General features: G+C 44.9%; 2 protein-coding genes and 1 pseudogene across 2 annotated transcripts; 2 read left to right on the top strand and 1 right to left on the bottom strand.

The window, feature by feature from the left end:
- The first annotated feature begins 1,096 nt into the window (after positions 1 to 1,096).
- LOC125545916 lies at positions 1,097 to 4,566 on the top strand. The gene is made up of 2 exons (XM_048709972.1): positions 1,097 to 2,373; positions 4,114 to 4,566. Exons 1-2 carry the CDS (start codon positions 1,162 to 1,164, stop codon positions 4,150 to 4,152), a joined length of 1,251 nt encoding a protein of 416 aa, XP_048565929.1. The 5' UTR covers positions 1,097 to 1,161; the 3' UTR covers positions 4,153 to 4,566.
- Positions 4,567 to 6,548: 1,982 nt separating this feature from the next.
- On the top strand, positions 6,549 to 15,392 carry LOC125549138 (annotated as a pseudogene).
- A 1,155-nt stretch (positions 15,393 to 16,547) lies between these two features.
- Positions 16,548 to 24,645, bottom strand: LOC125547169 (DNA (cytosine-5)-methyltransferase DRM2-like). Its single transcript, XM_048711158.1, has 9 exons — positions 24,362 to 24,645; positions 23,181 to 23,184; positions 22,107 to 22,217; positions 20,690 to 20,798; positions 20,558 to 20,604; positions 20,276 to 20,428; positions 18,002 to 18,101; positions 17,828 to 17,910; positions 16,548 to 17,732 (listed from the first exon to the last, which is right to left on the bottom strand). Exons 1-9 carry the CDS (start codon positions 24,643 to 24,645, stop codon positions 16,548 to 16,550), a joined length of 2,076 nt encoding a protein of 691 aa, XP_048567115.1.
- Positions 24,646 to 25,312: the final 667 nt, after the last annotated feature.

Genomic DNA, 25,312 nt, shown 5'->3' with positions numbered 1-25,312 from the left:
CAGTGGCTCCGCGTCTGGTGGTGGTGTGACTCCCTTCCGCTGGAGAGCTTACCAGCAAGGTGTAACGAAGTTTCAGCGGCGATAGTGATCGGTAAGGGGTCCTAGGCTTGCCCAGTTTGGATTTGGATCTACTCGATATGGCTTGGTCCGTGGCTAGCGACAGTCTTGGTGAAGTTGGGCCTCGGCGACCACCGAACACCATGGTGGTCCAGGTGGTAACGCCAACAACTCAACATGGAGGTGTTTGCCATTTTCGACGGTGGTGTTGGTGGCGCGTGACAATGTGGCTTCATTGGTGAGGTGTTGCGATGGAGGCAGAGCGAACCAACATGGATGGCGTGCTCGATTTTCGGTGGGCAGGGATGCATGTGTACGACGATTTAGACGAACGTCCTACCCGTCTTCGGTTGGTGCCAACGACGACGATGCTTGTTGGTGTCGTCCCCTCAACGAAGGTTCCGATGTGGTGTGTCTCTGTCTCTCTCACTTGGTTGGTTGTCTCCGCGTGAAAGCCTAGGTTTAGTTTCAGATCGACAATGGTGGCGTCCTCGATGTCGTTCCTCCATTGGGACCATTATTTATGGAGACACGAGTTGGAGGTTCTATGTTGCATTCCTTTGGTGCCTGCCGTTGTTCTAGATTGCTTGTGAGGGGTGCTAGGGACGTCATTGCGGGTGAGTTCAAGACGATGACTTTCTCGGAGCTGTCTTAGTCCCGAGACCCATCCGTCAACTCTTTTAGACAATCAGGGTGGTTGGTGCGTCGGAAAGGATAGTTCGTTTAGAGTTGTTGCTCTTTGAAGGTGAGCTGGAGTTGGTTGAGACACATTTTTGTTGGTCTGGTTGGGACATTCTTTGATGCGTTGGAGTTGTATTTGTGTGTGCTTAAGTTTGAGTAGGTTTGCTTCTCATCGGCTGTGGTGGGAGCTTGCCTGAATCCTATGCCTTAAAAAAATAAAAAATTTACGATATGCAATTTGCTTGCTCTAAAAAAACAAGTCCTGATTTTTTTTGCCTTCGCCTCATCTCTGCCATCAGATCTGGATTGAACGGCAGATGTGGTGGGCTAAAGTTCTGCAGCGTGTATGGACGGCAGAGGGCGACTCTGCAGAGTCACCAGATCTGCGACGAAATCCCTCTCCGTCTGAAAATCCCCAAAAATATGGACGGCGACGGACGGGCTCCGGCGGCGGCCGCGGCCGCATCGGCGGCGTCGGTCCTCGGCGACGACGACCTCCTCCGCGAGATCCTCATCCGCCTCGGCTTCCCCAACTTCCTCGTCTGCGCCGCCCTCGTCTCCAAGGGGTGGCTCCACCACGCCTCCGACCCGGCCTTCCTCCGCCGCTTCCGCGAGCGCAACCCGCCCCGCGTCCTCGGCGTCTGCGCCGGCTACTCGGTGAGACCGTTCAAGTTCGTGCCTCTCCCGCAGCCCCCGGAGCTCGCCGCCCTCTCGCGCCGCGCGGCCTCCTCCTGCGCCCACGCCTTCGCCCGCGGAGGCCAGCGCATCGAGCACTGCCGGAACGGCCGCCTCATCGTCGAGTCCCTCCGCAAGGGAACATTCAAGCACTCCGTCCTCGCGCCGCTGCTCTCCGGGGAGCCCGAAGCGGCCCTCCCACCGATCCCGCCGACCCGCCGTCACCCGCAGGAGCCCACCCAGGGGGCATTCACTCAGATTTTCCTGCCCGAGGATGGGGGGCGCGACGGCATCACCTTGGTGAATCTGTGGAAGGTCCAGCGAGAAGTCCGTGCGGAGGTGTACGTGCTGGGATCCGGCGGATGGGGCGTCCCTACCACCGCCATGACAGAGATAGAGCTCCAGTATGCTGCAACCTTCTTTGCAAAAATGCTACCACCCGTCCATGGCAAGGTCTTCGTGGTGACCGGCTTTGGGTACACCCTGGGTCTAGATTTGGCCACGGCAACGTTCGTGATCCTACAGCTACCAGCTGGAGTGCGGTACAATTACATGCTCTCATCCGCGGAGGGTTCCGGGATCTATCTTGTCACTGCGGACCGGTTTCAGCTCAGCGTGTGGCTTCATCGGATGACAGGTGACAACCATGGTGCAGGCGGTTGGCTCTTGGTGGACACGTTTTCTGTTCTCGAAGCATGCGCACGTCTTGCGGGTGACAGTTGGGTGCCTTGTGAATATCTTAATGTTGCTGCCGTCGGAGACAATGCTGACTTTGTGTTCTTGGATCATCCATCAAGCGGTGTTATCTTTTATGTTCAACCCAGTAGCAGGGTGGTTAAGATGGTGTATCAGAGGATGGCAGATGAACATGAGTGTACAAGTGTGGCTGTACGCATCTCTCCTGTTATGACGATCTGGCCGCCTATATTCCCAGCACTGAACATAGGACATGATCAAGAGGTATGATCCCCATGTGTTTGATATCTTTAATATCGTCACTGAGTATGACCTCTGTAGTATAGGAAGGTATGCACTTTCAGTTATTTCTCTTCCTATAAGACTAGATGTTGCAGTCATGTATGTTGGATATTAAGAACCTCTTTTCATTTAAATAAAAAACCCTGAAGTTTGCAGAAGTGTATTGCAAGATATCCTAAGAACTTTGGTGTGTAAACCTCTTCTCATTTCAATAAAGAACACTGAGGATATAGATATTGCAAGATATTGAGCTTAGCAATTCAAATGTGTAAACTTTGGTGTGCTGCAGTCATGTAAATTAGATCTTAAGACCCTTTGTTCATTTCACTATACAAATTGAAGGTACACAACCTGTACCCCTTTCATTTTCCATGTATGAAGAAACTATAGATCTTGTAAGTACTAATCCCTCCGTTCCAAAATAGATGACCCAACTTTGTACTAACTTTGTACAAAGTTGAGTCATCTATTTTGGAACGGAGGGAGTACTTTCCATACCTATATCCTCAATAACAATGTTCTCCTACTCAAGTGGTTTTTTTGTTGTTGCTTTTTTAAGCCTGTCAGACAGTTAAGCAAAAAACTGTATATCCCTGCTGTAAATATTACTCGCATACCTTATATCCTTCTGATTTAAGATAATTGAAGTGAGACAGATGCAAATAAACAACTAAGATTTATGACTGTTTTCCAGAAAATGTCTTCAATTAGATTCTCTAATTTGTGATCAGGTCCCAGAGCTTGAAGCTGTAAATAATTATTCAAAATACAGATATGAATATGACAAGTCTTAGTAGCCTACTCCTGAAATTAGATGGAAGAACAAACTTAGGTAGTGGAAATTCCTACTGATTGGTAGATCTCCCTGCTGCGAACACCTGCAGAGCTTTGTATGGTTAAGCAGTAGATAACCCAAGAGCAGTCCAATTCCATAAAAGGGGGAACTCTTATACGTTGTTGGAATGTCTGATGTGTTTAGTAACATGTGGAAGATGTATTGGGAAGTTACATTTTCTTTGGCAGTGTGGTTAGTGATGTTTATAGCATTATAAGAAGTGGTCATGTATCTATGGTAGTGGCCATGGTCATGTATCTATGGGTAGTGCCCTTGTGCCCGACAGAGTTTTATAGCTCATCCACTGGCTTATCAGCATTTCACATGCGCTTTAAGCTCAGTTTTGGTATATTCAATATGTTCAGAAAATTCATCTCATCCCCTTCTGCATGCTTTTATAAGTGATAGTGCACCTGAATCCGTTCAAAATGTAGAGTCCAATTTTTTTTATAAGCTATCGAATTTTCATGATATATTAAGAAGTATATGCTCTACTGAAGTGCCCAATTGATGGTGTCTCAACCGGTCAGGTTAATGAGGATGTTGAGCATATGTTTCTACATTTGGCAAGTTCAGTAGTTCAGTACATAAGATGGGAATGGTATTAGACGTTTAGAGTCATTGCAAAAATGATGTTATGCAGTTAAAGTCCTCCCTATTGGTACTTCAGATCATAAGGGTGATCGTAGCTGCTGCTACTTCCTTATGAGTTTTGCACTCCAGTTCTGTTACTTTCAACAACTGTTTTATTATGAACTAACTGAAAGCATGTATTCGTTTTATTCAGCTGGTAGCATACAACCTTGTCACTTCGCATACTAAAGCAACTAATGTGTGGCCGTTTTGTTCTTGGGTCTGAAGTTGCTGACCTTTGCTTCTTCGCGCAGGGGATTGTTAGGGCTGTCAGATCTCTCGACAGAAGATGACCCGAGTGTTCGAAGGCAGCTGACCAGGGCCATCGGGAGGCCCGAGGTGGTCCTGCAGCAGCTGATCCTGGCCTCCAACTCTATAAGGTGAGATCGAGCTGGAAGCAAAACTCGAGGACGCGGTTAGTAAGATCAAGAGGGATGTGCAGTGCCCGCCAGCGCCATGTATGCTATATGCTGTGCTCTTGTTCTTGGCCTTTGACTGATTTACCTTCACATGGACGGAGCTTTTTAGCTTGTACAACAACTAAAAATCTAGGTAAACTGATTAGTGTTGGACTGTTGGTCCAAGGATGAGACTTGTACTCTGTACTCATTTTTTCCCTGTACACAGAAATTTATAGTTGTATGTGAAATTCAGATTTGTGGAGTATGAATGGGTGTAAGAGGGCATGTTGTTGCTCTTTGATTTCACTCAAGATGTCAGACATTTTTGTACAAATCATTGGTTCACTGTCATTACGGTTGCCTCAAAAACCAGTGGCCCTTGCATGCTGCTGCCCGTGCCAAAAGAAGTGTTGCTTTTTTTATTTTAATTTTTTTCATATTTTAATTCATGAACATCTCTTGAAAATTGTGAACATTTTAAAAACTTCTGAACACTTTTAAAATCCTTGAATATTTTTTAAAATTCTTGAACATTTTTTAAATACATTAATGTTTTTAAAGTTTATAAATAATTTTAAAGTTTGTGAACTTTATTTCAGATTTGGTTTTCTGAAATCCATGTTTTTTAATTCTCAAATATTTTCTGAAAAATCATGTTTTTTCTAGTATGCAACATTTTAAAAATAAAAGTTTTTAAAAAATCCATGAACATCTTTTGATTTAATGAATTTTTTTTAAAAAGGATTCCCAGCCTTTTTATAATATAGCAATGGAGCGATCGAAAAAATGCTAAGCGAGCAAGAGGTTTGTGGGCTGGCCCATGTGAACGTTATAACAACAATTCCATGGTTTTTCAGCGTGGAATAGTAGCCCCCAAGGGGCTCACATGCCGGGCCGATGACGAGGTCAAAATGTATAAGGATGGCACCACCACATGCCGAACAACTCGGTTATCATTTCAGAACAAATATCATCTTCAACAGCACCCCGGTACAACAAATGAAAAAAGAATAAACACCACCATAACATAGTTAAAACCTAGTCAACGCAGATAAAATCAAAATGAAACAACTGACCGCAACAACTTGCACAAGAAAAAATAAATTAGTCCCACGTGTGAAGAACGGCGCGATGAAGTGTGCGTTAGCCCTTTTTTTTGTCATCAGTTGTGTATATAGTGTACGGGAAAACATCAGGTGATACCAATACTTAGATGTTCACATGATACCAATTTGGAAAAAAATGTTTCAAAAAAATCCAAAAAAATCATGGATATTCACAACATATGTATATACAAACCCTCAAAACTTTAGATCCAAATTCGATGTACACATTGAGAAACAAAAAAGACAAATCTATTGTAAATAGTGTAGTCTTCACACTATTCATGTTTTTATTTTTATTGACGCTATTCATGCTGATTTTGTCTTTTTTCCTTCTCATTCTGCAATTTGAATTTGGATCTGAATTTTTTAGGGTTTATGGACACATGTTCTGTGAACATTCATGTATGTAGTGTAGGCAGCAGATAGCCTGATGGGCCGAACTTTGATGTAGCAGCCAGCCACTGCCTTCCGCACGTCTCCAGTGGCCGTGCTCAGTCTTCGAACCCAACCAGATCGGAGCCGCCGCCGCCGGCTTCTTCTCCAGCCGGCAGGGAAGTCCCTCAGTCGCGCCGCGGCGGAGTGTCCTGCCGGGCCTGGGACAGGTCTTTCTTGGCGCCGGGGACGGGAGAGGAGCAGCGCCGGCGACCGGAGTGTAGGAGGGAGCCGCGCAGAATCGGAAACGGGTCCTACATCCATTCTTCCCCGCGACGGCGACGCCGGAGAGCGGAGGCGGTGGCAGGCTCCGCTGACGAAGCTCCGGTAAGAGGGCTGGTGCACTACAGCTGAAATATCACTTGGCATGACTGAAAATTTAGGGAACTTCAAACTATTGTAGCACACCACAGCACAACAGAGCTTCAAACTATTTACTTGGATTCTGTATTGTAGCTCATTTGAGATTTCAATTTATCACTGCTATCATGAATAGGTTGCATATATAAGGCAGCTGTTTTCAACTTGTTTCGGACCCTGCCAGGATGGAGGTTGCATATACCCATTGTATCTCACTGCACCCTGCTTGTCTCAGCGTTATGCATGAGCATTTTTTTCATTGATTGGTCGCCGCTTGGTGCCCTATTAATTAACCTGTTCCTCCTATCCATTGTTTGATTAGGTTGATCGGTCTGAGGTGGGGGGCACAGCTAATCTTGCCGAAAAATTGGGGATTCAACTGAAGCCAATATGCCTCATGTTGAGGGTGCTTGTGCAATGCCCGCCGGTGATGGTGAGGTGGAGGCAGGGTTCGCCAAGCTGCAGGGTGAGGATTTCGAGTACTACATGCAGACCTACTCGATCATGCTGGGCCGCAACAGCAAGAAGTCGACTGTGGATGTCGATCTCTCCAGCCTTGGTGGGGGGATGAACATCTCGCGCCACCACGCGTGGATATTCTACGACTTCCAGCACTGCCGCTTCGCGCTCGAGGTCATCGGCAAGAACGGCTGCCTTGTTGAGGGTGTCCTGCATCTCCCTTGGAATCCTCCTGTTAAGCTTGACTCGCAGGACCTCCTTCAGATTGGGGACAAGAAGTTTTACTTCCTCCTGCCCACGAGGTCTATCTTTGCCTCGCTTGCCGCTGCTCGACAAGCCCCTTTTATTCCGTCACATATCGCACTTCCATCGTATGTGCAGCCAGGGCACCCTCGTGTGTCCGATTTCCATGACCGCCTCCCTGAAGGTGATTATGGCCAGGATAGTGATGACTGATGACGTTGGGAATGGTGTCAGTGCAAGTGGAATGAAGGGCAAGCTGAAGAGAACCGAAAAGTCTCCCAGAGATTTGGACATCTATGGTGGGCACAGAATCAATGTTGAACCAATAGGAACAATCGGCGAAGGTGATACATAATCCTTGCTCTGCATTTTTACTGTGTATACTTTCCCTTCCTTGTCGTCTTGTTTCTCTTCTAAAAAATATGTAGAGCTGATGATGATTTTGGTTGTTCAGTCACTCAATCTGGCTGTACGCGTTATTTGCATGTTGCAACTGATGGCTACAAAGTAAGATGATGTTGATATTGCAACATTACATATTAGAGATAGATATGCACATTATAACACAGCTGTAATGTCGCGGAAATATCCCTTAAGCAACTCTCACCATATGTTTACTGCAAGTACACATACATTATTAGTTGCTATTGCAAGTGGTGTTATGTAAGAACATGATGCTTTATATCCGAATTGGCACATCATGATGTGTGAACATAACTGCATCTCTTATGTTTTTACCTTTTATAGGAGAAAAAGAGTAGCAGAGATGCAGTTATATTCGCACATCGAAAGATGCACACCAAGATGCTTCAATCTGAATGTCTTTCACATCTTCCAATCTTAGTTTCTAGAGGGAGAAATTAAGTACATTATCTATGATATTTCTATCACTGAAGCAGCCGACATTCTATGAAGAATTATGAATTAGGAAATGGTATGATGCAAGTTTTAGAAGCTGTTAGTGACCTTTGTTCTTGTTTCCAAACTTCCAGCTATGGACCTTTGGAGTTCTGTCCAGTGAAAGACCAAATTCATTATCTTTTACCATGTGCAGGGAAATATTTGTTTGATCTGACCTGAACTTGCTTCTTTTTGTGTGTGCAGACAATAGACCAGAAATAAGGTTGAGGGGTGACCGGGATGTGGACAACCAGCACATCCTTCAATTGGAAGAGAAGGAAGTCATGTCATCTGTTGCGATTGTGTTATCTGACATCTGTGGTCCTGGACAATATATGCCTACGAGAAAACTTCACACAGAGGTTTGTCATGGAAAAACACACGTATTTGCTACCCAACTTCTATCCTGAAGCTAAAGTACGCCTAACCTAATTAGTCTTGCTCTGGCTTGGAAAAGTTAAATATACTGAAAGTAGTTTACTGTGTTTATACATTGATTGATGGGATGGTCCATACAATTACAGTTTAACTTCTGATATAGAATATCATCAGAATTTATGACACTAAAAGAAGTCTTCCTGATTCAAAAGAATAATAATGCAAACTGCATACTGAGAATATCATCTGCGGATGGAGGTCAGGTGCTAGCATCCCTGCCTGTCTAATATAGCTTAGTTGTAGCCTGTAGGTGTATGTACCATGATGTGGAAGGTTTCAGTGGAGGATGAAAAAATGCGACCTCCTCTTGCTCGTCCGTGCCACCACCACGCGGTGGCTGGGCGGGCAGCCCTCTCCACCCCCCACCCTCCTAAGTCACGCCGCCGGGCGAAGCCTGGTTGCAATGGGCTGCGGCAGGGCTCTCCTTTCCCCTCATGCATGTAACGCCCTGAGACCGATGTGTCAGGTGTTCTCCAGTTATTCGCTGTTGTTATTATGTCATTACTTGCGTGTCATGCATCTCATACCATGTCATCATGTGCATTTCTTTTGCATTCATGTTCGTCTCATGCATCCGAGCATTTTCCCCGTTGTCCGTTTTGCAATCCGGCGCTCCCATGTCACCCGGTGTCCCTTTCTACCTCTTTTCGTGTGCGGGTGTTAAACGTTTTCGGATTGGACCGAGACTTGTCATGCGACCTTGGTTTACTACTGGTAGACTGCCTGTCAAGTTTCGTGCCATTTGAACTTCGTTTGATACTCCAACGGTTAACCGAGGGACCGAAAAGGCCTCGTGTGTGTTGCAGCCCAACACCCCTCCAAAGTGGCCCAAAACCCACTTAAACCTCCTCCATCCTCTCGGTCGTTCGATCACAATTGCGTGGCCGCAAACCGCACCCCATTTGGACTCTCCTAGCTCCCTCTACATATATATATATGTGATCCTCTCCCGAAATTCACGGTACAAACCCTAACAAACTCCTCCCCGCGCCGCCGGACAATTCTTTCCGCCGCGCCGGACATGTCCGTGCGCACCGGCCACCTCACCTCCACCAATGCCGTGGCGACACGTCATCGCCTCCGTCGCCTCAGCCAACGAGAGGTCGCCACCTCAGCTCCCTCCACCGCCGCGGCCCGCGGGACCCAGATCGGGCCCGCGCGAGCCCGCAACCGCCGCCGCCTGGCACCATGCCCACGCCGCCTTCCGCTCCCTGCCGCGCCGCCCGAGCCACCTCGGCTCCGCCACCGCGTCGGCGCCGTCTCGCCTCGCACCTCCGCGCCGGCGACCGCCGTCCTCCGCGCCGGCGACCGCGCCGCTCCGCCCTCGTCGCCGTCCGGCCTCGCTGCCTCCACCGGAGCTCCCTTCCCCAGCGAGCTCTCCCTCCTACTCCGGCCATCTCCATCCTCCGGCGATGCTCCGGTCAACCTCGGTTCGCGCGCGCCGCCTGCTACAGTGCCGGATCCCGATCTGGATCTGGAACCTCCTCAGTTGACTTTTCCCCTCAAACCCTAATATTTTTTGCTCTTTTTAACGCATTATAACTTCATCATCGTAGCTCCGATTCGTGCGTGTAGCATATCAAAATGTTCGTCTCGACGAGTACATCATTTAATCTCATTGCATCATTTTCATTTGAGTTCATCTTGATGCCCGAAATGCTGTTGGAAGAGGGCTATGTGATGATTATGTCAGATCTGTTTCAGCAAATGGCCTTTTGTCATTTTTGCCATGATTAATGTGTGCATGCTATGATCCTGAGCTCTACATTGTTTTATTATATGCCATGCCATCTTTACAGGGGTGTCTGCCATGTATTTTTGTGATATTTGTGGTGACTAGCACAATCATGTAAAGTAGCGTAATCGCTAATGCTGATTTTAGGGACTTACAATTTCACTAAGTCTTTGTCCTGATTTTTGTTGTTATGCCATATGTTCATGTTGTTTCCTAGTGATCCGTGCCTCTTTTGAGGATGATCAATAAGGATGTTTTGTTAATATTGTGGTTCTCTATCCATCCGTGTCTTTGTTTGCATTTATGGAGCACCCTAACTTGAGTCAATTGAGCTCTACTTTTGCTATAAAATGATCCTGGCAGATTGTTGACATGTTTAGCAATTTTGCCGAGGTTGTTGCTATTGATCCGTGCATGCTATGTTGTTGTTCTTGCCATGTCTAGCTCCTATGCTATGTCTTCTTGATGGGTGTATGCTTAGTTTGTCATGCCATGCTCTGTAGTGAGTGCATCGAGCTCGTAAACATGCCTACTCGTTAACTGTTTTGCATGCTTCAGTTTTTCACTAAGTCTGAATCTGTTTATGTTTTTGCCATGTTCACATGAGAATTGGTCGACGGCCCGGGCGGCCGCAAGGGGTTCGCGTTGGCCGATTCATTAATGCAGCTGGCACGACAGGTTTCCCGACTGGAAAGCGGGCAGTGAGCGCAACGCAATTAATGTGAGTTAGCTCACTCATTAGGCACCCCAGGCTTTACACTTTATGCTTCCGGCTCGTATGTTGTGTGGAATTGTGAGCGGATAACAATTTCACACAGGAAACAGCTATGACCATGATTACGCCAAGCTATTTAGGTGAGACTATAGAATACTCAAGCTTCATGAGTGGATCTCTTCCATGTATTTTGTTGTCATGTTTGAGTGCTGTAGCATATTTATCTTGATGCATTTAGATGGCTACTTGCTGTTTATCGCAGACCGGTGCCATATTTATTTTGCTTGCCATTTCCAAACCGTGCATCCAATTCCGGTGATCTTTATATCGATTTCAATCGAAATCACCTCACCTCTCCAGTGGCACTCTTGGATTTCCAAGTTGAGGCCAGGTTCAATCATTCCTTTCCAAATCATGCATATGCACCGCATCCCGCATCCCGCATATCATACCATGTTCATGTGTTGGTTGTTTACTATGTTGTGTGCTTTATTTCCGGTGTTGCTTCTTCGGGTTGGTTCCGGTAACTTCGCGTTTGTGAGGATCCGTTCGGCTTCGTTCGTTTGTCTTCTTCATGGACTCGCTCTTCTTTTTTGCGGGATTTCAGGCAAGATGACCATACCCTTGAAATCACTTCTATCTTTGCTTGCTAGTTGCTTGCTTTTTTGCTATGCCTATGCGGCGATACCTACCACTTGCTTATCATGCCTCCCATATTGTTAAGCCAAGCATCTAACCCACCTTGTCCTAGCAAACCGTTGTTTGGCTATGTCACCGCTTTGCTCAGCCCCTCTTATAGCGTTGTTAGTTGCAGGTGAAGATGAAGTTTGTTCCTTGTTGGAACATGGATATTTTGTTGGGATATCACAATATCTCTTATTTAATTAATGCATCTATATACTTGGTAAAGGGTGGAAGGCTCGGTCTTATGCCTGGTGTTTTGTTCCACTCTTGCCGTCCTAGTTTCCGTCATATCGGTGTTATGTTCCCGGATTTTGCGTCCCTTATGCGGTTGGGTTATAATGGGAACCCCTTGACAGTTTGCTTTGAATAAAACTCCTCCAGCAAGGCCCAACATTGGTTTTACCATTCACCACCTAGCCTCTTTTCCCCTTGGGTTAGGCCAGCCCAAGGGTCATCTTTATTTTAACCCCCCCGGGCCAGTGCTTCTATAAGTGTTGGTCCAACCCAGAGCACCGTGCGGGGCCGTCCCTTGGCAACTTGGGTTACGTTGGCTCCCGTACGCTTAGCTTATCCGGTGTGCCCTGAGAACGAGATATGTGGAGCTCCTATCGGGATTTGTCGGCACAGCGGGTGGTCTTGCTGGACTTGTTTTACCATTATCGAGGATGTCTTGTAACTGGTATTCCGAGTCTGATTGGGTCTTCCCGCTAGAAGGAATATCCTTCGTTGACCGTGAGAGCTTGTGATGGGCTAAGTTGGGACACCCCTGCAGGGATTTGAACTTTCGAAAGCCATGCCCGCGGTTATGGGCAGATGGGAATTTGTTAATGTCCGGTTGTAGAAAACCTGAAGTTGATCTTAATTAAAATACATCAACCGCGTGTGTAACCGTGATGGTCTCTTCTCGGCGGAGTCCGGGAAGTGAACACGGTGTTGGAGTAATGCTTGACGTAGGTTGTTCTAGGATCACTTCTTGATCATAGTTGTTCGACCGTGATTTTGCCTTCTCTTCTCGCTCTCTTTTGCGTATGTTAGCCACCATATATGCTAGTCACTTGCTGCAGCTCCACCTCACACCTTTTACCTTACCCATAAGTGTAAATAGTCTTGATCGCGAGGGTGTGAGATTGCTGAGTCCCCGTGACTCACAGATACTTCCAAAACCAGTTTGCAGGTGCCGATGTTATCGAGCAGGTGACGCAACCAAGCTTAAGGAGGAGCTCGATGAAGATCTTCCCCTTTGTGTTGTTTCGTCCTAGTTGATCAGTAGTGGAGCCCAGTTGGGGTCGATCGGGGATCTGTGTAGCATTTGGGGTGGTCTTCTTTTATTTTGGTTCCGTAGTCGGACCTTGATTGTATTTGGTTGATGTAATTCTTTATTCATGTAATTATGTGAAGTGGCAATTGTAAGCCAACTATGTATCTCTTTCCCTTGTGTATTACATGGGTTGTGTGAAGATTACCTCACTTGCGACATTGCTTTCAATGCGGTTATGCCTCTAAGTCGTGCTTCGACACGTGGGAGATATAGCCGCATCGAGGGCGTTACAATGCAATCCCGGCGGCGCAAGGTGCTATCGGCTGGCAGTGGCGCTGTGCTGTGCGGGCGCGCTTAGAGCCACGATGGCTACACGGTGGGTGGCCCATCCGTGGTGGCCAGAAATGGGGCCACAAGGTCGTCTAGGGTGGCACGGGGCAGCTCCCCCGATGGCCTGCGTAGCTCCGACGTCCAGTATCTTGCAGGATCTAGGGTTTCGTCGGTAGTAGGTGGCGTCTAGTATCTTGCACAATCTAGGGTTTCGCCGGTAGTGGGCCTCACCATTGTTTCTTAGTCAGATCCAAACGGCTGGATATGGCCCGTGGAGGCCAGCTACTCAGGCGGTCCGCTTCGGTTGGGTGCCACCCCGACATTGCATGGTGGGCTGGCCTGCGAAGTGATGCTGGCTAGAGCCGATGATCCTCATTCCCGTCCATGGCGGGGCTGGATCCAGAGGGGATCTGGCACCCGTTGCCATTTGTCCTCTGCTCGTGGGTCAGCATCTGTGTTGGCTGGCCCTGATCGTGGTGGAGCTATGACACGACGGTTCCGCCCTTGCGTTGTCTGTCTGAAGGTGCTTGCTTTTCGGCGGCCTGGTGCCCTGACGGTGATGGTGTGTCTCTCCTGGATGCCAGGGCGATGACCTTGGATGTTGAGGCTACACAGTTGGCTCTGCAGCGAGTAGCGTTGCGGTAGTGGTGGCGTCTCCTTTTGGGCTATGAGGGTAGCAAGGGGAGGGGTAGCGGATGATCCTAGTGTCATTGTGGCTTTGGTGGTGGCGGCTCCCTGGTCTCGATCTCGAGGCCTTGCGCTAGTGGCAGTGGTCCCCTCCTCACAGATCGGGTCGCAACTTTGGCTCCGCAGGTGGCACTTGTGAGAGTCCTAGCAAAAGCTCCGCGCTCGGGCGCCGCCGATGGCAGCGCCTACGAGTTTCGCTTCCTTCTTGGATGCATTGTTGTGGGTCCCCTCTTGATGCAAGGGCTCCGGGTGAAAACCATAGTCCGTCCTTTTGGGCACGACGGTGTCACTTGGCATCATCACCATCTTGAGGGTGTCAGTGCGGAGCCCCGGTCCCTTTTGGTTGCAACCGGCCAGGGGCTTCGAGCATGCCTTGTCCTGGACTTGTAGCATCCTCGACTCTAGCGTGGGATGGTCTAGTGATCTCCTGTCATTTACAGTGTCTCCGTGGTATCTGTTCTCGGTCCTTGCTATATCCTAGCAGAAGCTGAGCTCCATGGCGCGGAACAAGGAGGCTATCTCAACGGTGAGTTGGCCCTTTCCATAAATGGCTCGGTGTGTTCGGTACTATGGTGTACGGTGGTTTCTCGAAGTGGTGAGGGTCCAGTCCTATTCAATAGTCTTGGTTGTCTCTTGTTAGGTGTTGCGTCTCCTGTTTTCACGCTCAAAGTGGGGTAAGGTGCACGTGTGCCCTTGCTCAGGTGGCATACTATTTTTCTTTTGACCTCCTTGTATGAGGGTTTCCTTACCACTTTGTATCGGTTTGGCTGTTTGGGTATATATATAAAGCTGGGCGAAAGCCTGTTTCGAAAGAGGTGTATGTACTATAACTTGTCAAAACTATCATATAAATCCAAAGGCAGTTAACTTTAGGCTCTTAGGCTTTAAGCCTGTTAATGCATGACTTTGCCTGCTAGCATCCTTCACTTGTCACTCCAAACATGTTTTGTGCTGAATCTTGTCGCTTCGTTTTTGTGGAGCCATGACTCGCTACGGACGATTTTCTACTGATATTTACATTTCTCTTCTACAATTAGTGGGAAAGACTTGCAAGTATATCCTGTGGTAGCTATCCTGGAAAACTTCATTTTTCATTAATTAATCATGTCACATTACTGGGATATCCCTCCTATTCTGTATCATGTCACAACACTATTATTATGATTATGATTATTATTATTGTTGTTGTTGTTGTTGTTGTTGTTGTTGTTGTTGTTGTTGTTGTTGTTCTCCTTTTTATTGGCAATTTCCTTAGATTAGCAATGAAGCATGATCAGACTATTTTTACACGGTTCAATCATTGTACATGCAAAGTCTTATACTTGTTTGTCTACTCGCAGCTTGTGGACTGGTTTGGCAACGTCTAGCACCACACCAGGGTGCGGAAGTACCTGACCTGGGAGGAGTAGTCACCGATTATAGCCAAGGGGAGGCCATGGTTCGGGCTGCTGGAGCTGCTCAGGAAGCACCCGGAGCACTTCGTCATTAACACAAAATGGAAGGGCAGGGCGATCTCAGAGTTCGTCTCGCTGGTTTCCTTGCTATCCTAGATGGAACCAGACCAGCGAGGCTGTGTCTAAGCTTTTCTTGTGTTTCGTTTCGCACCTGTAGTGCAGTTTCCAGAAGGCCGGGTGGTGTCCTGATTTGTGTATGAGAGAGCAATCAGTTAGATGGAATTGCTGTGATGCATTGTATCCCGAGTTTCTCTGTCTTAGCTCTGTAGTGTTGAGAATGTTGTGTGGAAACTTTGACTTTTAAGTGGTATTCAGTTTGTATCTTTTCATATTTGAACTACAGAACTTAGCATGTCCTTATCGCCCGACATGGCAGCCTGTCGCAGTGAGGCGGTGGCGCACTGATGCTTGGACCATGGTGCAATGCCACGGTGGCTCCCAGCAGCAGCAACCAGCATGGTGCACTGTATCCCGAGTAATCTTTTTTAGAGCAACGAGCTTATATTGTCAAGTCAACATGGTTACAGACTTACAGTCATGTTGGATGCAATCTTACATGAATAAAACAGAACCCAGAAAGGGCCTTAATAGTCTGGATCAGTTTGAATTTGTTAATATGAGCTGCTTTGTGGTAATATGAGCTGCCATATGGGCACCTCTTTTTTACTCCCTTCTAATTTGGAACGGAGGGAGTAGAAGAAAAGAATATAAAAGAGAACCAACAGATCATCCATTTGCTGGAGAATAGGCATCCATCCTTCAGACTCACTCACAACAAGGTCCAAGGATTCAGGGGTGAAAGCAACGAGGACCAGGAGGCTTCCAATGAGGAGCAGCAATGCGCGGCAAAATATTTTGTTTCGACTGTTTCAGAATACAATCTGAACAGAAAATGCAGAACATAACAGTGTAGGAAACCCTGAATTTGCGCGTCTTAAATCCTCCACTGCCTCTGGATGTAGTCTCCAAGAAATATAACAGCAACAGAAACTCCTCTCCGCAGCTAGCAAAATTATGTTCAGATGCAGCGTATGCAAAAAATGAAGAAAACAATCTGTTCTGCTGCCAGCACAATGCCATTCTGCTACCTCAACGCGGAATGCATCCGAGGGACATGTTTGCAAATAAATCAAAGATGTACAAATTCTGTTGGCGAAAAGAGCCCGCTGAACAGAATTTGGAGCAACCAGCACTAAGGCATTTTTCTACAAACTAGAAGGGAGGGAATTCGTAGAACTAAATGTACTCCCAGCCTGTACAAAATTAGGCTCTGAAATAGTTGAGGGGACCAAGAATAGTCTTTTCCCAAATAAACACGAGCAAGATCTAAATCAGTTAGCAACCATAAACATCGTATGGCTAAATGTCAATATGATATTTCTCCCAAATAAAAACCCTCCACATCAATTCAACGTTTAAACACAGATAAGTTGCGCTTCCTAGATATAAAGCATTGAATGATACAACAAGAACTGCAATGATTAGGCTACTTCCTGGCCATAGCCGACTTGACGGCATTCAAGATTCTGACATAATGGTGGAACAAAACAGATTGCTTGCCCTCCAAGCCATGACGGCTGGATCGGTTACACCCAGCAAGATTGTTACATGGGCTGCCCCCAATCACCAAGTCGAAGCCGCCAAATGTAGTAACGTATGTTGCAACTTGATCATCAGTAAGAGATTTTACATCATCAATCTCAATCAGTGTGCCCGTTTGAGTCTGATTCCACCAATCCCTGAAAATCCTCTTACTAGCTTTGTCTATTTCAACAGAAACCACTGTCCTCATGTTCATTCCCAACCTGTGCAAAGCTACCTCTCCTCCTCCAATACCAGTGAATAAGGACAGCACATTAACACCATTGGGAAACATTCCTTTTAGCACTGACAAGTGGTAAGCAACAGTATCAACATGGAATGAGTTGCCTAGAGATTTGTATCTATTTGTGTCGCCGAGTCCCCTTGTGTGGTCCTTTGGAAAACCAAGTAGATATTCAATCTCTTGAGGCTCCAATCGAGCAACCTTATTTTTTCCGACCCAGACAAGATTGTACCTTTTGCACTGATCGATGACATACTTTTGAATACTTTGAGATGGTGGAGTGCCCGCACTTGCAAGAGCACGCCCAATCTTTCCAGTCAGCGTTGGACCTGCCACACCTGTTAGCAAGCAGTTGAACTGTGTTCTCTGATCCCAGGAAGGCCACCACTTCTTGTAACGGGGGAATGCCTCAAATATGGTCATTGGAGGAGAAGGAAGAAGAGGTGCTCTGTTCTCAATAGGCAAGTTATGTATGTAGCCTCTTTTCCTTGCAGCTGCACACAAATGTTTGGAATCTACAAACTCAGGTTGAATGTCATACAGAGATCTTGAAATGGTCGCCCATACACCTGTGAGAGCTCTAGCCACATTTTCGTAGTAGAAATAAGGTGGTCCCATATCTTGTTCAAGAATCGTTCTAGTCACCCTAACTGATGATGGGCTATAATTGGGCAGGTTAAATCCAACCATTGGATTTGGAAGAAGCATCTGTTCATCATGGTTGCAATCCAAAGAGGGTTGATTGCTCTGTCCAGTACATCCACATCGCTTCCTTTTTTTCTTTCTCTCTTCCACCAACCTTTGCTTTCTTTCTCCCTCCAAAGAATCGAAGCATCTTCCCGTAACCTGCCACAAATGTACACGTATTGCAATGTTCTTTACATCAAACTGAGAGAACAAAAAGATTTTCTTATTCAAATGTACATTAAACCACAAAGTACCTGATGGTTAGATAAGTCCAAATTTCCTGCAACCCGTGATGCACTAATCGAATCAACTAATACAAAGAGATCACCATCCACACCTAGGAAAATTTAATCAGAAATAAATATCATAACGTGCCTTATCCATGGAAAAAATAAACATCAAGGCAATAGTTTAAAATAGAGCCACACCACATCTTATAATAGCCATATTAGCTTCATCTTCAGAAAATCTCATATCTACTAATGAGTTGATTTTCTCGTCCTTCTCAGACATTTCTTGTAAAAAATCCTGCACAAAAGTATAATGAAAACTAAGATTGGAAAACACTTAATACATATTACTGACTACTTAATGCCAACTAAGGAAATACAACTACATAGCGACACATATAAGGCTAGAGGAAAAAGGGGCCCCACAACTAATAAATGATCAAGAAACGAGTAGCACCTACTTCCCCAGAAACAAGAGAAAAAAAATTGAACGAGAACTAAATCGATGAAATAATTTAGGAACTCAACTTGTTATTCTCCGGTGCTATTTGAGAGTGACATTAATACAAAGTTACTACATGCATGAACGGTGATGCTCATCATAGGTTTACGCTTGAAACTACTAGCTTTACCAGCAAGATAAAGTATTGGTTGTGCTGGACTGGAATAAACTGAAGGTACACATCTAGCTTTGTTACATGATGTATAATGGTGGTGAAACACAGTCATCTGGTCTCTTCATGACACTTTCATGATTTTTTTTAAACATATTGATGATAAGGCAAATGCATGTCTTCACAAGAACATGATGATATTCCCATCCACCTTATTTCAGGTTCATTGGTTGCTAGCAATCAAGACATATCTTTTTTTCTGAGCAGGTGTAATAGAGAACAAACACTCCATATGCTCTCCCTACTTGTTGTTTTCAGGCATTACATATTTCTAGCCATGAATAGGATTGAACCATACAATATTCACTTCACAAATTTTATTTGCGTAACTAATATAAAATTCAGCTACAAGATCATATATATTACATTTCAAGATTTCTAAATAAGTGACTTCAGGTATTCAACTCTCGCTGAAAATTTATTTCTTGACCCCCTCAGTTTTCTCAGCTAATAGGTTTACACGTTGATCTTCTTGAAACATTTCTTGGGGTGAGTTTGATATTCTTTTCTAGTACTATGTTCATATTGCGTCACTGAGAGTAAAAAAAAAGAATCCTGAACTATGCCATTCAATTATTGAAGACCTTATTCTTCCTAACCTACATGCTATTCTTCCTAACCTACATGCTAGTTTCCAACCCTCCTTTGATTCTACAGTTAAGTGATGAGATAGGGTGCAGCACAAACTTTACTCTAGTCAAGGATATAATTATATATATCCACCTATATGCCTGCATCTTTCTTCAGTATTCACAATTATCAAGTTTCGCTTCTACTTCTTTCCGAACTCTTCTCAGATCACTCCGACTGTACACTATAGCTTGGACTACAAAATAAACCAAAGGGCATAATTGGTGCGCAAATTTTGAATTCTTAAAGTTAGAGCGCATGTGGCATGTGTATATGTTCTCTTGTTTACACCACATGTAGTATGATTTGCTCATAGCATCATAAATCCTCTGTTAGGCATAAACACAAGTTTGTGTCCAACTAGAATTACTAGTCCACCTAAGATTAGTTTTCCTAGCATCTCGTTCATGAGATAGCTAGACTAGCCTAGTATATATACATGTACCCAGCCCCTTGTAAACATCAACCCATGAAAAAGCAATACAAAGTATAGAACAGGCTCCACACGAGCCTGTGTGGCCATCAAATCCGTCGATCTGAGTTTTTTGTCGTCAAGTTAGGTAGGAGTTCCGGCGACAGCGCCGAAATGAATCGATCAATCCAATCTAGAGCTAGCTCCACGAAAAGCTTACGCACAGGAGGTTTTGGTGAGACAAACACGTATTCCTACTAGCTAGTCTTCATCAATCAAGCTACTAGCTTGTGTGCTTGTTTGAAGCTAGCTTTGCACGTACATGTTGCTCTTGGTGTGATTTGTTCAAGTGTTTCAAAACCAACATCCTCAAGTCACATGTCTTGTAGTAACTAACATTTAAATGCGTAAGAACTGAAGAAAAAACAGTGATGTCTAACAGAAATATATTTTCTAATTCGTCAAAATTACAAACAAGCAACACAACAATACACTCAGTTTCTACTCCTTCACAGCCTCTTTGAGTACTTTGAGGGAGGCATTGGTCTAATGGTAGTCAACCTCATATCCTATATTAACTCTTACATGATAAAACTTTAACATGATGAGAATGCTTTGTAAAAAAATCAGGCGTTCCAATTTCATTCCGCAAGTCTACACTCATGAAATGCTAGGATAAAAATAAACAAAGCTCAAACAATATGTAAAGGGGCGCGCAAGGTATGAATGGGAAATAATTCAAATATATCATTATACCTCATCACTATAATCACCAAAGTTGGGCTCTGTATCACCAACATCATCATCACCATCCGAGCTCTCAAAATCAAGATCATCACCATCTTCAACTCTATGGAGGGTGCAGCCAGAAGTAGAGACGTTACCCAATGTATCTTCATCACCTATTGCCTACAGTTGACATCACCGATCCCAAGTCTTTTGAGAGACTTTCTCTTGTGCATGATACATATGATCCTTGCCATCACATAGCAAGAGCTCCATTGGATAAATTTAGTAATAACACCCATCGACACATACCTTATAGGTCAACAGTAACTCAAGCAATGCATTTTCGTCACTATGCCTTGAAAGGAAAACCAAAAGCCTTGATTAGATGGACGGTGCAAACACAAATAAGACAAATTAAATGAAATTTGTTACTTCTATTACCAATCTCCTTGATGCTTGTCACGACCATTTCTTTTGGGAAACCCATTGCCACATATCTCTTGACTAAAGAAGGAGATGACCCTTCCCCATTGGCCCACCCATTAGAACTCTTTTGATAGTTGCACAAACCAATATCACATTATGATCTTAATAAAAACAAGGTATGGCTAGCTATTGTACTTAAATACACAATCAATTACTACATGACGTACCAACGAGGACGGGCTAGGAGCACTGAAGTTCCACAAGTCCAGAGCCCATGAGGGTTCAACATCATCATCACTTATCCCCTTGTCACGGCCATCACGATCACTCCTCTTAGTTAAGCAAACACGAATCAATATTGAAAGCAAACCACAAGGAAATCAATTGTAGAGAAAAACAATAATTCTATCATGCACTATCACATCAGTCGCAAGATATCGCAAATGAACTTTCTGGCACGAAACAAGTATAGTAACTCGATTTTAGAGTTAGAACACATTAAAAAGCAAGAAGAAAAAACCATCTATTTTATTTGAAAAACTCCCCTCCAGCATTTTCACATGAAGACAATGCTAAAGTGCAAACAATATACACTTTATACACTTAGTACAATTAGAAATACTATAGTTTAAATTTATAGGGATGCCTAATTAACTGAAGTGTGCTAGCTTTGTAGGAAGGATAGTCTAGTTAGCTGAACACTTTATGCGTAGCATGGCTATTTTATGTGGGGGGGGGGGGGGGGGAGTGATCAGGTTGGTAATTCTAAAAAGATGATCAGATAGACAAAGTTTGCCCATTATCACCTTGATTATGGTTTGTAACCAAACATGCACTAGTGCAGTACAACTTGATGATGCTTGCATTAAATGGATAAACAAGGTAATTTCCAGTCTAAATGTATATATAGCTCAAATGCATGAGGTGAAGTGCCAGATAAGTAAGAATTTTGTACGATATAGATAGATCAATATAACATAAATTAAACCACACAATTCCTTATTAAAGACTATCAACATGTTTAAATACATGTTTGGTCAAAGGTCCGCCAGCCAATGTCTCATCATGGATAACACATAGTCGAACATTTTGAATCTATTATATACTAAAAGTCTAAAACTACTTGATGGGTTAACTAGAGAAAAGATAGCCATGCTAGAAAATCACACATAAAAGCAAAACATCCAGCCATTAATATACTACTCTTTTTCAATCAAGAAAGCATAACCATTAGATCATCATAACTACAACTAAGTCAACTATGGGCCCATATTATTTGACTCGCAAACACATTGGACATAACAACAAGAAATATGCCATCTTTCCTTTTTATTACTCTATTCTAGTGCAGACATCACACTACTATCTTAATAATAACAAGTCTTGGCTAGCTCTTGTACTTATATACAAAATCAGTTACTACCTGAGGTACCAGCGTGGACGGGCCAGGAGCATATAAGTTCCTCATGTCCGGAGCCCGTGAGGGTTCAGACTCAACATCACTTTTCCCTTTATCACGACCATCACTGTCGTTCCTAAAGCCCTGTGAAATTAGTTAAGCACACATCATTCAATATTGAAAGCAAACCATTAGAAAAGAAATTGTAGAGGAGAGCAATAATTCTACCCTGCACTATAACATCATTTGCAAGATATCACAATTGAATCTCTAGCATGAAATTCGTATAGCACTTTGTAACAAAACTGTAAGCTAATGCACAAATAATATACACAAATACAATCAGAAACAATATAATTTCAAGTTATAGGGATGGCTAATTGGTTGAATTGTGCTAGATTTAAAATACCACAAGAGTAGATCATATTATATGTAACAGGGCTATTTTATGGGAGGAAAATGATTAGGTAAATCCAAAAAGGTGATCAGATTGACCAGATTTGCCCATTATCACCAAGAATAAGATTACTAATTAAACATGCATTACTGCAGTACAATTTGATGATGCTTGCATCAAATGGTTAAACAACTGTAGATTGCAGTCTCAACGAACAACTCAAATGGATGTTGTGAAGTGCCAGGGAAGCTAGAATTTAGGACCATATAGGTGGATCCGTATAACATAAACGAAAACCACATAGTTCCTTCTTAAAGACCATCCATGTGTTAAATGCAATGTTTTGGTCAAATGATTGCCAATGTGTCATCATGGACAACAAATAGTCAAACATTTTGAATCTATAATGTACTAAAATTACTTGACGAGTTAACCAGAAAACGATTGTCATGCTAGAAAATCCCACAAAAATAAAAATAAGTCAACCATTAATTGGCTAGTATTATTCGACGCTTTTCTGTCTATTGCCATGCAGATCACCTACATCTCGTGAGCCACATTTTTGTTCCTCGTACTTCCCCACTTAGGCGAGTAAAACATGGGTAGCACACCCTACTACACATAACTCCCTCCAACGATTATTCTATTGTGTGTGAGCAAGAAAGCCAAACTGCCTAAAAAAACTATAAGACCATGTTTCGCTATCTTACCATCCTACATGGAAACACAATAACAAAGTCGTAAGCCTTATTTGTGCATACATGATGCAATCTCGATTTGTAGTAGCATACAAGATAGAAGATAGGGATCATGCCCAAGGTTCACATACACGTGTAGGATCGGCAAGCTATGCCATCCACATGTAAGAAGTAACCTGTGCAGGTGCCACTTCGGTCGGCGTCGTTGGTGGGATGTATATACAAGCCAGCTAATTATACAAAGTCTTACTTTCTAGCCAATTTCATGAGCTATTGACAAAAGAAGACATACACTTACCATTAGCATGAGAGAAAACATGTATACTACTTAGTGTTTGATTGTTCTTGAGTGAGACTATCTACCAACTTGCTAAATCGGTGTGTTACCCTTGGTAGCGACGTACTTTAAGCCACGAGCGTCCTATGGAACTTGGTCGTCCGGAGTGCATGGAGATGAGCAGTCCCTTCTCAGCACGACAATAATCGATATTTCACCGGTGGATTTCACGGGTGGACCCACCATATTTAATCCTTCACTTGATTCTCTATGGCTTCCAAATCAGGAAAAGGCCAATTGTCGGAAATTGACCATGCTGATGCGCGCACATGAATTAGCAATGCCCCTAGGAAGAATTGGCGGGAGCAAGAAGGCAGTTATTCAACATTTCATTGGCAAGAGAGAAAATATAAAATACAGTCCATCCTGTTTGATTGATCTTTACCTGATGCGTCAATACAACTTACTTTCATTAAGTGCTGAAAAAGCGAGATCAACTCTTTGAACTATTAAAATACAGTTGTTGGTGACGCCGTGATATTCATCCACAACACTGAACCTGGACACGGTGGCCTGCCGCTGGGAAGACCATGACACGAGGGCATCGCCAAGGTAGACAGAGAAGAAGGACATCTTGTGACGTGTGTCCGGGCAGCCGATCTAGTCCACGTCGCTAAAGGTGGGAAGATCCAAAGTCCATGAGTTGCGGAGGTGCATTCCGAGAGCTGGCGTGCCATAGATGTAGAGGAGCACCCGGTTGATTAGATTCTGGTGACACACACGTGGGTCTTGCATGTGCAAGAAAATATGTTGGACAACATACATAAGCTCAGGGTGCGTGATCATGAGGTACTGGAGCGCTCCGACGAGGTTGTAGTAGGCGAAGGGATCGTTGACACCAGGGTCGTCTGCTTACGACAGCTTGCCCTTGTTGTCGATGGGACTGGGCGAAGGCTTGCAGCTATCCATGGTGGTGCACTCGATCACTTGCTCGGCATACTGCTGCTGACAAAGGAAGAAGCCAGTAGCAGTGCGGGTGACACCAATGCCAAGGAAGAAGTGTTGTCGCCCCAGGTCCTTCATGGCGAACTCGCCAGTGAGCTGGTGCACAATGCATTGGAGAAGAGCCAGGGAAGATACCGTGAGCACGATATCGTCCACACAGAGCATAAGGAATGCAATGTTGGCACCATGCGCCATCGTGAATAGAGAGGAGTTAGAGCATGTGGCGGCGAAGCCAAGGGTCTTAATGAAGCCGACGAACCGCACAAACCAGGCATGTGGTGCCTGTTTTAAGCCATAGAGGAACTTGGCCAGCTGACATAGGTGGTCTGATTTGGTTTCACCAACGAAGCCGGCCGGCGCTGATGAAAGCCGCAGATGTAGCGCTCGAGCGGGTCATCCGTGTGCAATTTATGCTTGAAGATACACTTGTCGGTGATCAGGTTGGCACCAGGCGGGCACATCACTTAGGTTCAGTTAAAGACGAGGTGGGTATACTCCTCGTGCATGGCCGCGAGCAAGTTGGGACCGCGAATGGCCATCCGAACCGATCAGATGGGAATAGGGGAGATCGACGATGTGGAGAAGGCAGTGGCGGCTTCCTAGTACCGCCCGTTTGGCCAGAAAACGCTAACCTGAGCTCGCGTGACGACCAGTCTTGGTGGACGCGATGGGGGAGCACATGTGACAGGTGGTGAAGCCGTGGCACCGTCGGATGTCGATCCGATGAGCATGCTTGAATCGGGAAGTGGTGCCCTGCTCGTAGAGCCATACGAGTCATTGATCACTGACCCAACGCTACCATTTGAAAGGCGAGAATATGCACCGAGCGACGAAGAAGCGGGCCTGCCCGATGGAGATTGGA

This window comes from Triticum urartu, chromosome 3 (genome assembly GCF_003073215.2).
Source record: "Triticum urartu cultivar G1812 chromosome 3, Tu2.1, whole genome shotgun sequence".
Lineage (NCBI taxonomy): Eukaryota > Viridiplantae > Streptophyta > Magnoliopsida > Poales > Poaceae > Triticum > Triticum urartu.
Note: the sequence above shows the minus strand (reverse complement) of the source record. Positions and strands in the feature narration are given on the sequence as shown.